Below are 13,977 nucleotides of genomic sequence, written 5' to 3'. Positions count from 1 at the left end.
CACCTCCTCCAAGGTCTTCAGTCATGCTGCCTGGGTTCAGGATTCTCATTTCCTCCCTGGGAGCTCCACACCCCCAATCCCATGGCCCAAGCAGGACTCAGCTCTTACTGGAGGGGATGTCACCTGTACTTACCTTCTTGAGTGGACAGGGACTGTACTGGCTGCTGGTAGTTGAAACAATGAGCATGAACCAGTAAAGAAAAGATTGGGGAGCAAAAGCAGAAGACTAGGTATGGAGCAGCCCTGGAGAACAGTACATTTCAGAAGGTGAGGTGGTCCCCATATGAGACAGAAAAAGATGTGTTTGAGAAAGCAGATGAAACCCAGAGAAGAGTGCTAACATAAACATCAAGGGGTACAATTGAAGGAAGGAGCTGTCAAGAGTAGCCAACTCTCCAGTGTCTTTGCATGTCCCTATTCCCGTGCCCTTCCTTCCGCAGGGCTGAGAAGGATGGGACAAGCACCAGGATAGATGCAGTCTGTACCTACCGCCCAGATCCCACTGGCTTCAGGCTGGACAGAGAGCAGCTCTACCAGGAGCTAAGCCAGCAGACCCATGGCATCACTCAGCTGGGCCCCTACACCCTGGACAGGAACAGTCTCTGTGTCAATGGTGAGAACCTCTACTGCTGTTGGGGTCTCCTCCCAAGTCCCAGATGGGGTCTCCTTGCAGTGCAATTTCTCAGTACCCAGGTTCATAGTTCTGGGCCAACCTAGAATTTCCATGGGGGAATTCTCTTTCCTCAGAACACCTACAGAGCTTTCTTCCCTCCCTTTCGACCTCCTTCCCTTCCTTCTTTCCTTCTTTCCTTTCCTCCTTTCTTCTTCTTCTTTTTTTTTTCCGTAAAACTAATATTTAATAACCTGTCATTTTAAATATTAGAAACTTTGGGGCGCCAGGGTGGCTCAGTCGGTTGGGCATCTGACTTCGGCTCAGGTCATGATCTCACGGTTCATGAGTTTGAGCCCCGCGTCAGGCTCTGTGCTGACAGCTCAGAGCCTGGAGCCTCCTTTGGATCTGTGTCTCCCTCTCTCTCTGCCCCTCCCGCCCCCCTCTCTCTCAAAAGTAAATAAACATTAAAAAAAAAATTTAACATTAGAAACTTTGAGAACAAAACTTTTTTTTTTTCTTTTGGAAAATTCTTAGGACCTGCACTTGCCTTTTTCCCATCACATTATCTATAATACAAAGCACCTCTTTTTCTGTACCAGGGTGAACTGTCATATCGCTTCCTAAGTTTCCATCAGATTCCAGCATTTTGCCCTGTGTGCTTTCAGTGTGGTGATTTATCTCTGAATATTTCATTCATGCGAACTTTTGTCTGTGAATGTTACCTCCTTTAGATATTCTCGCCTTTTCTGTCACAGCTTTTCTTGTGAATGCTGATAAATCTGTCGCCGCTACAGTCTTCTGGGTGCCTAAACGGGGCCCCTCCAAGATCAGCAGTGTGAACATCCATGCTCGTTTAATTCTTCTCTAAGTCCTACTATTATTTGTTTTTATGTTTTTAGTTTAAGTTTTTATTAAAAAATTTTTTTAAGTTTATTTATTTTTGAGAGGGAGAGACCGAGTATGATCAGGGGAGGGATGGAGAGAGAGGGAGACCCAGAATCCGAAGCAGGCTCCAGGCTCTGAGCTGTCAGCAGAGAGCCTGACGTGGGGCTCGAACCCAGGAACCACGAGATCATGACCTGAGCCAAAGTCGGACGCTTAGCCAACTGAGCCAGCCAGGTGCTCCTAATTTAAGTTTTTATTTTAATTCCAGTTAGTTAACATTACGGTGTTACATTCGTTTCAGATGTACAGTATAGTGATTCAAACTTACAACACCTTATGCTCACAGAACAACTTCCAAGGTCTGGAAATAAAGGCTCTCTCCGTAGTCTCTCATTGCAGTGACCTTTCACAGAAACCCAGCGTCAGGGAAGGAAGAGGACAAAGCAAGCCTGCAGTGGCTGTTGACGTTAACTCCTCCCCAACAGGCTACGAGTTCCCAAAGTGGGGACTGATCCACTTTTTTCTCTTTGTTATAACAGCTTGTGGCCCTTTACTCATCTTCCAGGGGCCAGGCAGAACTACAAACCACCTGAGAAGCAAACAATAAAGCTGTTAGCAATGTTTTTAGCAATAAATCCCTCTGCATCAACGTTCTTAGCAACAAAACCCACAGTAACGCCTGCACTAAAGGCTAATATTTATTGAGGGATGCCTGTGATCTGGAACATTGTGTGTATTGTGTCTTACTAATCCTGTCCAGCACTCTGTGAGGCATTACGTACATTTTACAGAGGAGCAAACAAGGATCAAGGAAGGACATCTATTTATCCCAAGATCAGAAACCTTATATAAATGGTAACATCATGACGCAAACCCTAAATTGGCTCTAAGGCCCCCAGAAGGGACCCCAACTACAAAGCTACACTGCAGACTAACCCAGCTAGAACAAGCCTCAAATCTCAGGATGGGAAGGCATATCAAGGAGCCTCTAACACAACAATTTATTTTTTTTTAATTTTTTTTCAACGTTTTTTATTTATTTTGGGACAGAGAGAGACAGAGCATGAACGGGGGAGGGGCAGAGAGAGAGGGAGACACAGAATCGGAAACAGGCTCCAGGCTCCGAGCCATCAGCCCAGAGCCCGACGCGGGGCTCGAACTCACGGACTGCGAGATGGTGACCTGGCTGAAGTCGGACGCTTAACCGATTGCGCCACCCAGGCGCCCCAAACACGACAATTTAAACTAAAGCTCAATCATGTCCCCTGTGGATTGCCTTTGACATTTTCTTTCTATCTGGATTAAAATCTGTATTGTATTTCAATAGTCTTTGAGAGTTACTTAAAGTTGTAGTTGACAGTGTGGGTTTGGGTGATTTACAGGTCTTTCTTTAAGTGCTGGTCCTGTTTTTTTGCTCCCCCTATGGCCCTGAAGTGTCTGTTTTTAGCATGGAATTTTTAAAACCCTCACCTAAGCTTATTGTAAAGGTCAACTGGGATAAAACCTGAGTAATGTAAGTAAAGCACAGGGCTCCCTCTACTGGGTCCAGTCTCAGAGAAGAGTTTCATTTCAAGAAACCTACTCAGACCATCAGATATAAAATAAGTCTAAGTTTTACTTGCATTGCTTACCAAGCCTCAGAGAGGATCCAATCTATGACCCAGAACCATACTTATTCAAACCCTCTTTTCCCTACTCCCTCTTATTCTCCAACTTGATGCTTTCTGGCTGACTCCCCAGTCTGTCTGTCTATCTCACTCTCTCCCTCATTCAACATTACAGAAATCCAGGAACTGTGTCAAAAATCAAGCTGTTTCTGAAAACCGGAGAAGTAGGAAAAACTCAGAGATCAAGGACAAAGTTATATTTAATTGGTGGAGAAAACACACATAAGGCTGGAAACAAATAAAGCTGTTGTTCCTATGACTCATCTGATGAGGTTGCTGTTGCTTCCGGCACCTCATGAACCCCCCACAAGGTGGGGGGTATTTTGATTATTGTGGTCTTTGTGGTTAATGATACAGAGGATGAAACAGTCCTGAGCATTGGAGTACCAGGCAGTTAACTCATAAAGAGCAGCCATCGTTATCTTTGATGAGTCTCAGAGAAAGCACTGGAGAAGGTCTGTGTCCATGTTTCAAGTCCTACCCCTCACCCTTTTCTCCACCTCCTCCCATTGACTTCCTCTTCCTCTCTGGCTCTCTCTGCAGGTTATAACCATCAGTACTGGACCCCCACCACCAGCAGTAAGTCACAAGGGCCCAGATGTCCCTGCGTCCCTGGGACACTTCTTCCCTGCATCCATTCCCAAGGGAGAGTACCCACGTATCCCACTCCCAGATTCTCAGCCCCAGAGCAGCTCCAGACCACCAATTAGAGACACAAGTTCCCATCAACAGCCCTGTCCTCTTACTGCTTCATGATTTATGTTGATGTTGTGTTTTCTTTCAGCTCTGGTGACCTCCACATTTTCTCCAGGACCATCGATATCTCTGCACCCCACCCCCAGCTCTACAGGTAGGAGTCTGATCTCTGAGTCCCATGAAACTTCAACTCCCATTCTGGCTGATCTCCAGCCTGTCTCCTGTGCTCCCCCATCTCTGGCAATACCAGCCTTGTTTCTGTTTCAGGGACCAAACATCGTCCCATCCTCAGCGCCTTTGCTCTTATGTAATGGGAACTCAGCTCTGTTCCTGATTTCCCGTTGTCCTCCAGATTCAGCTCAGCTGGCTTTTGCTCAGACTTCCTCCTATAAAGTAGCATCATGTCCCCATATCCCACACACAGGTGGGATCTAATCTCTATCTCTATGATCGTTTCCTTCATGGAAATTACTACCGTTTGGCTTTCTTGACTTCTCAAGAAATTTGTGGCCCATGATCTGAGCACAAAAGGTCTTGGTGTCTCCTCTTGCCACCAAAATGTCCGTGACAGGTCAGCCTTTGGGGACACTCTGGGATGAGAAGATTGAGGTTTCCTCTTGAGCTGACAGGACACATCTAACATGGAGGTCCTCCCTTGGCTGGCCGAGGAGGGAGGTATCCCAGATGGGATATCTCAGGCCTCACCTACGGGACACTATTGGACAGAGAGATGGCACTAGTCCCTTCCCCCTAATGTATAGCTCAGGCCTATAACTGTGATGGGTCTCCTCTCTCTCCTTCCCTCCGGCTGCAGTTGTGGGCCCAGCCCTGGTGCCATTCACCCTCAACTTCACCATCACCAACCTGCTCTGCACCCCAGACATGAGGCACCCAGGCTCCATGAAGTTCAATTCCACTGAGAGGGCCCTGAATCGCCTGGTAAGAGCCCCACAATGCCTCCCCTGGCCTGCCTTGTCCTTACCCCACCCAGTGACCTCAGCCCCTCATGCTCACCTCTCTCTCCTTCCTCCCCAGCTTGGTCCCTTGTTCAAGAACACCAGTATTGGCCCACGGTACTCTGGCTGCAGACTGACCTTGCTCAGGTGAGACTCCCCTCCCTCACAACAGTTACAGGCAAGTTCACCTGGCGGTGAGGGCCTAAACATGGCAACTAGAAGATGCATAAATGGCTTCGAATGGAATTCCAAGAATTCAGATGGAAGGCATCCCCTCTGGCTGAGTGTATCTGAGAGGGCTTCCTGAAAGAGGTGGCTGTCCAATAAAGGTCTTAAGTTACTTGGATAAGAAGAGCCATGGAGCATTCACACTGACTGGTCAGAAATGAAATGAGGTACCTCAGGCCATGCCCTGTGACAGGTGCTAAGGGCACCTAGAGATTGAGTCATGGACTCTTCCTTCAAGGTACCCACAGTATGGAGAGGAGGGCAGCCATATGAACTTAAACATAATAGTAACAGGATTAGTACAATGATAAAGCACTACATGGAAGCCATAGGAGCCTGGAGGATGGACTTTTAGCTGAATGTGGGGGAGTTGAGTGGAAGCAGTCTGGAGAAGGTGATGCCTGAGCTGAATGAGCCTTAGCCAAAAGAATTGCCAGAAGACATTTTGGCAGAAGTATTTCAAGGGTTGGCATATCTCAGATCAGGCGGGGATTCATGGAGTTTTAAGCAGAACCTTGATGTAATGTCATTTATTTTAAGTAGTACACAGGTAGATATGGGTATGGGAAAATTTGATGTGATAATGGGACAGGAGTTGGGAAATCAGTGAGATGTTGGGCTCACCTAGATATTGCTTGGATGGGGGGACCAAGGACAGGGGAGGTCCAGGATGCCTCCCACATGTTTGGTTCTGGCCCCAATATGGAAACATGGCAGAAGGAGGAGACTCTGTGTTTTTAGGGGGAATTAATAAACTTAATCTGGGACAAATGGAATATAATAAGTCTGAAGGACATCCTTGGGGCTGTTGGTGACATGGCACAGAGCTCAGGAGAGGGGTCTTGGCCAGAGAGTAAGATTGGATCCCATGAGAATAAAGCTGATAGCTGAACCAATGAGTATGAACCATATGACTCAAGAAGAATGAGTCCAAAAGAATAGAAGTTGGCTGAGGATGAAGCCTTGGAGATTAACCACTTTAAGGAGTAGGAAGATACCTAGATGAGAAGGTCCCAGAAAAGAATGTGCGTGAGAAACCAGACAAGACCCGGTAAAGAGAAATGTCATAAGGCCAAGGCTGGGGGTGGGGCAGGCTGAAGGCAAGAGGTGAACAAAGTATGTAACTCTCCCACATCTCAGGATGTCCCTATTCCTACGTCCCTACCACCCTAGGACTGAGAAGGGTGGAACAGCAACAGGAGTGGACGTGATCTGCACTTATCATCCTGACCCCATGAGCCCTGGGCTGAACAGAGAAGAATTGTACCAGGAGCTGAGTCAGCTGACCCGCGGTGTCACCTGGCTGGGCACCTACACCCTGGACAGAGACAGTCTCTATGTCAATGGTGAGTGTCTGTGCTGTAGTTGGGATCTCCCAGCTCCATGTTTCTCTCTACCAGTGCTCCTCAACTGGGGCGATTCTGCTCTCCATGGGACATTTGGCATGTCTGGAGATATTTCACATCATACCTGGAGCGGTACTAATGACATCTAGTAGGTAGAGGCCAGGGTGCTGCTAAACATCCTACAGTGCACAGAGCAGCCCTCCACCATGAAGAATTATCTAGACCAAAATGTCAATAATGATGAGTTTGAGAAATTGCTGTGTACAAATTGATCGTTCCAATGCAAACCTAGCATTTCCTTGGAGACTCATTTTTGAATGCCTAACGCCTCATGGGAAGCTGATTTCCTTTCCCTTTTCACCTCCTGGAATAACGTTTTTCTTCCTCATTTTCACTGCTTCCCATAAGAGCCCAACATGCAGACTCTAGGAAAAGAAGTGGGTGATAAAGAACTCTGTGGTTAAATTTTCCAAATGGGTAGCAGGTGACCATTTCAGCCTTCACCCCATTTCATTCTCTCACAATGATGACCAATTTACTAAGTGCCCACAGACCAGTCAGTACACAGACACAGTCTTCATGAGATAACATCACACTCAGCAAATAGTCTATGAATAATATCTACTTACACAACACCATTAGCAACAATGCCCCTAACAGCAATGCTAATGCTGAGAATAATAAGTACAATTGCGGCTAACTCTTATCAAAAGATTCTTAAGTGCCAGGAATTGTGATAAAGTCTTTTATAGGTATTATGTCACATTGATCCTACTCAAAACCCTGTGAGTTGTTACACTCATTTTTATGAAGAGAGCCATCATGCTTTCAGACAGGAAGTCATTTCCCCAAGATAATCCAGCCATCATGCCTGACAGGGTCAAGACTCAAACAAACTGGAGAGTGAATCTAAACTCCAAGTTCCTAACTACAAGACAACACCACAGACCATCCAGATAGAGAAAGCCTCAAATCTCAGGATGGGAAGGGGCATAACTGATCTCTAGCCTAACAATCTAACCTAATTCTTGGTTAGTTATGTCCCCTCTATATCAACTTGGATATTTCCTTAAAACAGTGGTTGACAGTGATTGGCAAGGGACAGATCTCCGTTTTATGTGATGCTGGGCAAGCCATGCAACCCGTCTGGGCTTTAATGTCCCATTTAAAGAATGGAATAAACATATATACCATGCAGGATTTTCCTGATGGTCAAATGAGATAGTTCACAGGAATAACCCAAGTAAATCATGGGGCTCCTCTGGGTCCAAAATGACTCCCACCCCTCACAGAACATCCAAGGAGATGATCATGACCCAGAGAAACACTGATGAAAAATTCTCTTCTCCCCAATTCCTTTCAGACTCCAATTTTTATGCCATCCATCTGACCTCCAAGTCTCTTCTCACGTTCATTATCCTAGCCCATTCCCAAAGTTTCTCTAATATTCCAAACCACATGTACATTCCCTCCCTCTCCTCCATCTTGCTTGCTTCCACAGACCGCTCTCTCTAATGGCCACAATTTTGTCACTTAAACACCACCAACCCTCCCCCCCCCCCAGAAACTAAGCTAGAAAGATAAAGTCGTACTATCATAAAGTTTTGTGAAGGGAGAGAAGCTAAGAGAGCAAGGATAAAGTTGTGGATAAGCCTTGGAACACTCTTGTTTGTAATTACATTACCTTATAATGTACTGTTTAGTATTATTTCTGGTGCATAGTACATTCCCAATAAACAGGGGCAGTTATTATTATTGTATTTTTATTTTGGCAATAATAATGGGAACGATGTTCATCACTATTTTCAAGGGATAAGCCACATGAGGGCACTGAATGAAATGTAGGAGCCATTGTTGTTCATTTATAAAACACAGCAAGTTTGCTAATGAATTTCATCTCTGGGTCTACTGTCTACCCCTTCCTTAGCTCTTACCCATTATAACAGTCCTTTACTCCTTTCTGCAGGTTATAACCACCGGTACTGGAACCCTACCACCAGCAGTGAGTATTCAAGACCGAAATTTCAATGCCCCCTGGACTCTTATTCCCCAAAACACATTCTTCTGGAGAGAAGCTGCCAATTCTCCTTCCCTAAGTGTCTAGCTACAGACTCAGAAGAGCCCCTAACCCACCCAGGGTCTTGCTCTGAATCAAGACAGAAGACCAAATTCTAACGAATAGTTTTAGTCCCCCATTCATTCAGGATGGGACTTTATAATTTTTCCCCTGTTCTTTTTTTCTCAGCTCCAGTGACTTCTACATTCTCTCCAGAATCTTCCACATCTCAGCCCCCCATCCTCAGCTCTACAGGTAGGAGCCTACTCTCTGGGACCCATAAAACTTCAACTCCACACAGTCTGGTTCCTGTAGACCACCCACCCTCAGAATGTCCTACTCCCTCCCTCCCTCTCCAAACTTTGGCCACGTCAGACACTGTCTGTTCTCTAGTGTCCTAACCTTGGACTTTATATCAGCTCTTCCTGGAGATCCACTACACCTGGCACCTCATTGCTTTTCAGATCCCAGCTCAATCTCACCTTCTTTGAAAGACCTTCCTAGACCCTCTTATAGGAAGTAGCACATCTGAATACACACCTAGACCACAGGTTTTCACTATCCACAACCATGAGTATTTTCTGATGGAATTTACTGCTATTTGCTTTATTCAGTATTTATGTATTTGTCACCTTGGAGCTGAGCACCTAGTCTGCACTCACTTTATACTGATTGACTGGTTGGATGAATGAATGTAGCAATCTTGCGTATGTCCACATTTGTGGATTTTATTTGAACGTCCAGAAAATCATTCAGGATCTTAGTCCTGGACTCGATTCTTGCTCTGTCTCCTCATCTGACCCAGATGTGGGTCTAAGGGCTCTTGAGTCTCCAGGAACCTGAAACAAGGGCTTGATTTATGTCGGGAAACTTGTCTTACTCCAACCCTTAAGATTTATTTTAAAATTTGAGTCTGTAGGTAGTTTTCACACTTATGTCATGACCAAGACAGGGCATCCCCGACCTTTAATCCTGCCGTGTGCATCTAGAGTTATGGGATACAAGCCGGTGAGCTATAATTTGAATTCTGTCTTCTGGAATTCTGGGTTTTATGAGTCGAGACACTGCAAACTTTTCTCAAGCTTTAGACAGAATGTGCATTCTCCAGTCCCTACTGTTCACCCTGATCAACTCAACCATTTCTGTAACAGGCTTAGCTCCTACAAGCCTGGCATGTGCTACAGACCAAATCATTCCATGACTGATGACATCATTTTTTCTGTAGATGCATTCAAGATTTCTTCTTCATCTTTGGTATCCAGAAGTTTGATAATGATGTATCGGAACATGGTTTTTCTTTGAGTTTATACTATTGGGGATTTTTGAAGCTTCCTGAATCTGAAAATATATGTTTTCAAGAAATTGGGGCAAGTTTTAGCTCTGATTGCTTTTTTTCCCCAGTTATGCCAGTACCATTTATTTAAAAAATTTCCTTTCTCCATTAAATTATACAGGCGCCCTGGTTGAAAATCAATTCACCATAAATGTGAGGCTTTGCTTCTAGACTTTCAATGACATCCCATTGATCTACCTGTCCGTCCTAATGCAGTACCTCACTGTCTTGATTACTGTAGCATCATCTACTGTAGTTTTTCTTTTCTTTTTGTTATTTATTTGGATTCCAGTTAACATACAGTGTGGGAGTACTTTCAGGTGTACAATTTAGTGATTTGGCACTTCATACAACACCCGGAGCTCATCTCAGCAAGTGCCCTCCCTAATCCCCATCACCCATTTAACCCATCTCCCCGCCCACCTCCCCTCTGCCAGCCATCAGTCTGTTCTCTATAGTTAAGAGTCTGTTCCTGCCTGGTCTCTCTCTCTCTCTCTCTCTCTCTCTCTCTCTCTCTCTCTCTCTCTCTCTTTTTCCCTTTCGCTCATTTGTGTTGTTTCTTAAACGGTACGTATGAGTGAAATCATATGGTATTTGTCTTTCTCTGACTTATTTTGCTTAGCATGATATACTCTAGCTCCATCCATGTTGTTGCAAATGGCAAGATTTCATTTTTTTTCAGTTTTTTAAACATTTTTATTTATTTTTGAGAGAGAGAGACAGAGTGTGAGTGGGGGAGGAGCAGAGAGAGAAGGAGACACAGAATCTGAAGCAGGCTGCAGGCTCTGAGCTGTCAGCATAGAATTCTAATATTCTGTGAATAATATTCACCTATTGTGAATAATGCTGCTATAAGCATGGCTGTACAAACAGAAAGATATCTACTTTTGAGTTAAAAAGGTATTGTAGGGGCGCCTGGGTGGCTCAGTCGGTTGGGCAGCCGACTGCAGCTCAGGTCATGATCTCGCAGTCTGTGAATTCGAGCCCCGCGTCAGGCTCTGTGCTGACAGCTCAGAGCCTGGAGCCTGCTTCGGATATTGTGTCTCCTTCTCTCTGCCCCTTCCCTGTTTGCTCTCTGTCTCTGTCTCTCTCAAAAATAATAAACATTAAAAAAAAATTTTTTTTAATTAAAAAAAAGGTATTGTAGCTGTGCTGTTCATTTGTGGGACTTGGGCAAAATTTACTTTCTCTGAGCCTCAGTTTCCCAGACTGTAAAATGGAACTGGTAATACTTGACTCTGAGGATTGTGGTTAGGGTAAGCTGAGGTGCCAGAAATGAAATGCCCAGTACAAAGGCTGGCCCCCAGTTGGTGCTCCTCAGATGAAATCTGTAAAGGGTACTGTCACCCAGTTCAGACCTCTGGCATTCTATTCTTCACACCCTAACCCCAGAATGACCATACAGTGTTTTTGTGTTTGCGTTTGTGTTTGTCTTATGGGACACTTTTGACAAAGAGAGGGAGGGTTCTAATTAATATTTACATGCAAGCCACATGACTGTTCAGGCAAAACTAGGAGATGTGGTCAGTCCATGTAAAATCCACTCTTCAAAGACGGTTTAGTGAAACTGAGACAGGAGTCACTCTCAGGGGGAACAGACAGGCCCACTCAGCAGTTGCAAGTTCTCTCGTGGTGACGTCACAAGACAATGGGAGACCTCCACCCCAGGGGGCAACAGAGTGATTTTGCTTCTTTTCCTCCTACCCAAATGTCCACCAACTGTTTTTCTTTAGACACACTGGGCTGAAGAGTTGGGGTTCTTCTTCCAGCTAAAATAATCCTTCCAGGTTGGAGGCCAAGTGTGGCTGGATGCAAGGGTGACACAGATACGGTGGCCACCCTTGGATCTGCCACCTACAGCCATCCCCACCAGAGAATCATAATGGAGCCCCTCTCGCCCTTTCTGGCTGCAGGTGTGAGCCTGTCTCTGGTGCCCTTCACCCTCAACTTCACCATCACCAACCTGCGCTACACAGAGGGCATGGGGCCCCCGGGATCTGAGCTATTCAACTCTGTAGAGAGGATCTTGAATCGTCTGGTGAGAGCCCCTCCAATGCGTGCCCTCCAGTGCCTACTTTTGTCCTTCCCAGCCCCTCAGCCCATCCTCTTACTTCCATGTCTTTCATCCCCAGCTCAAACCCTTGTTCCAGAACAGCAGCATTGGGCCCCTCTATTATGGCTGCAGATTGACCTTGCTCAGGTGAGAACTCCAGAGTTCACATGCAGGCCATGTGCAGGGGGCAGAGGGACCACGAGCTGGACCATCATCCCAGAACAGCTGACCACCAACTGCCGGTCTGTCTCACATTGCATTCCTAACCAGAAAATGCAGAATCCTCTTGGACTGCCCTTCCCAGGTGACAAGGTTGAACTTTTCCGAAACATCTTTCTTCTGGAACTCATCAAGAAAACAACTGGTCAGTCGTGCTGGCTTTATCACAATGGAGCCATAGTTTTCAACCAAGAATGATTTCCCTCCCAGGGGATATTTGGCAATGTCTGGAGACATTTTTTGTTGTCAAAACTCAAGGGTGGGAGTTGCTACTGACATCTAGTGAGTGAGGCCAGGGATGCTGCTAAATATCCTACAATGCAGAGGATGGTCTCTCAGGGCCACGAACGATCTGACTCGGAATGTGCACAGTGCCAAGGTTGAGAAACCTTGCTCTAGGGGATGCATAATTCTCTCTCCTGCTTATGTCACATTTTTGATAATGATTGGCCTGCCTGTAACACCTAGCCAGCAGTGACCAAATCCTGCTTTCTGACCTCTCAGAGGTGGACTTGGGATCACTGAGTAGTAAAGTACAGTGGTTATATAGTGGGTTTTTTAAGTTTATTTATTTATTTTGAGAGAGGCAGAGACAGAGACAGCATGAGAAGAAAAGGTGGGGTGGGGGAGACAGAGAGAGAGAGGAAATCCCAAGTGGGCTCCACACTGTGACCACAGAGCCCAACACGAGGCTCAAACTCCTGAAACCATGAGATCATGACCTGAGCCAAAACCAAGAGTCGGGATGCTTAACCAACTTAGCCACCCAGGTGCCCCTATGCAGTTTTATTTAGAGTCTGACAGGCCTACCTCTCCTACTTCAAGGCTGTGTGACCTGAACAAGTTACTTAACATCTCTGTGCCTCTACCTTCTCACCTGTCAGCTGAAGTATCTCAATTTGCTTTCTTGTACAACAAAGTTAGCCCATGATTCTGCTGGAAGATTCTCCTGCCTGGGTTGGCTCAGCTGATGTCAGATGAGGCTCATTCCTGTGTCTGCAGTCAGCTGCTGTCTGGGATACCTTGGTTCTCCTCCACATTGTCTCATCCTCCAGAAGGCTAGCTTGGGCTCATTTACACGCTCAGAGTTCCAAGAGCAGCAAGAAACGGCAAGCCCTATTGCACACGTGCCTTCCAAGCCATTGCTTGTATCACATTTGTGAACGTGCATTGGCCCGTTCCAGTTCTATGGCCAAGCCCAGATTCAAGAGATGGAATCTCTTTGCTTCTTTTTTTTTTTTCTTAATGTTTATTTATTTTTGACAGAGACAGAGATAGAGTGTGATCAGGGAAGGGGCAGAGAGAGAGGGAGACACAGAATCTGAAGCAGCAGGCTCCAGGGTCTGAGCTGTCAGCACAGAGCCCAATGCGGGGCTTGAACTCCATGAGATCAAACTGCAAGATCATGACCTGAGCTGAAGTCAGACACTTAACTGACTGAGCCACCCAGGCACCCCGAAACAGACTCCACTTCTGACTGAAGGAAAGAATTTGTGTGAGCATAGTGAGGATTAAAATGAAAGGTGCTTAGTTAGCAAAGGAACTAACATATAAAGAACACACAGTAAATTATTCGTGACCTTGCCTAGACCTAGGTACTAAGAATAACTCTAGCATGTGGGAGCCCCCACATGTGCACTTGGCTCACCTTACTCTTTGTGTGAGATCTCCCAATCACTGACCTTTTGTCTGAGGATGGAATGCCCTCAGCTCCAAAGACACCACTGTCCGCCAGCCACAATGTTATATCTTCCCCTTTCCACTGGCCTTAAGATTTCTCTGGCTCTCAGATACCACACAGCCTCATGCCCCTCTCCACCCAAGGCTGCCTGCTGACCTCACTGTTTCTTTGAAAAGGCTCAGTCTCTCTCACTGCAAGGTCCATGCACACCAAGAACTTTGGCCCCATTAATGCCTAATAAAAA

General features: G+C 45.8%; 1 protein-coding gene across 4 annotated transcripts in view; it reads left to right on the top strand.

The window, feature by feature from the left end:
* MUC16 (mucin 16, cell surface associated) overlaps positions 1 to 13,977 on the top strand; it is a 102,916-nt gene that overhangs the window by 44,444 nt on the left and 44,495 nt on the right. For 3 of the 4 annotated variants that reach the window (XM_045053094.1, XM_045053095.1, XR_006594730.1), the window contains exons 10-19: positions 441 to 613; positions 3,709 to 3,744; positions 3,950 to 4,015; positions 4,676 to 4,800; positions 4,897 to 4,964; positions 6,219 to 6,391; positions 8,358 to 8,393; positions 8,637 to 8,702; positions 11,694 to 11,818; positions 11,913 to 11,980. In XM_045053094.1, the coding sequence (XP_044909029.1) occupies positions 441 to 613; positions 3,709 to 3,744; positions 3,950 to 4,015; positions 4,676 to 4,800; positions 4,897 to 4,964; positions 6,219 to 6,391; positions 8,358 to 8,393; positions 8,637 to 8,702; positions 11,694 to 11,818; positions 11,913 to 11,980 (936 nt within the window). Of the gene's footprint in view, positions 1 to 440; positions 614 to 3,708; positions 3,745 to 3,949; positions 4,016 to 4,675; positions 4,801 to 4,896; positions 4,965 to 6,218; positions 6,392 to 8,357; positions 8,394 to 8,636; positions 8,703 to 11,693; positions 11,819 to 11,912; positions 11,981 to 13,977 lie in introns of those variants that run through there. The other variant, XM_045053096.1, reaches the window with a different exon arrangement.

Source organism: Felis catus, chromosome A2 (genome assembly GCF_018350175.1).
Source record: "Felis catus isolate Fca126 chromosome A2, F.catus_Fca126_mat1.0, whole genome shotgun sequence".
NCBI classification, from domain to species: Eukaryota; Metazoa; Chordata; class Mammalia; order Carnivora; family Felidae; genus Felis; species Felis catus.
Note: the sequence above shows the minus strand (reverse complement) of the source record. Positions and strands in the feature narration are given on the sequence as shown.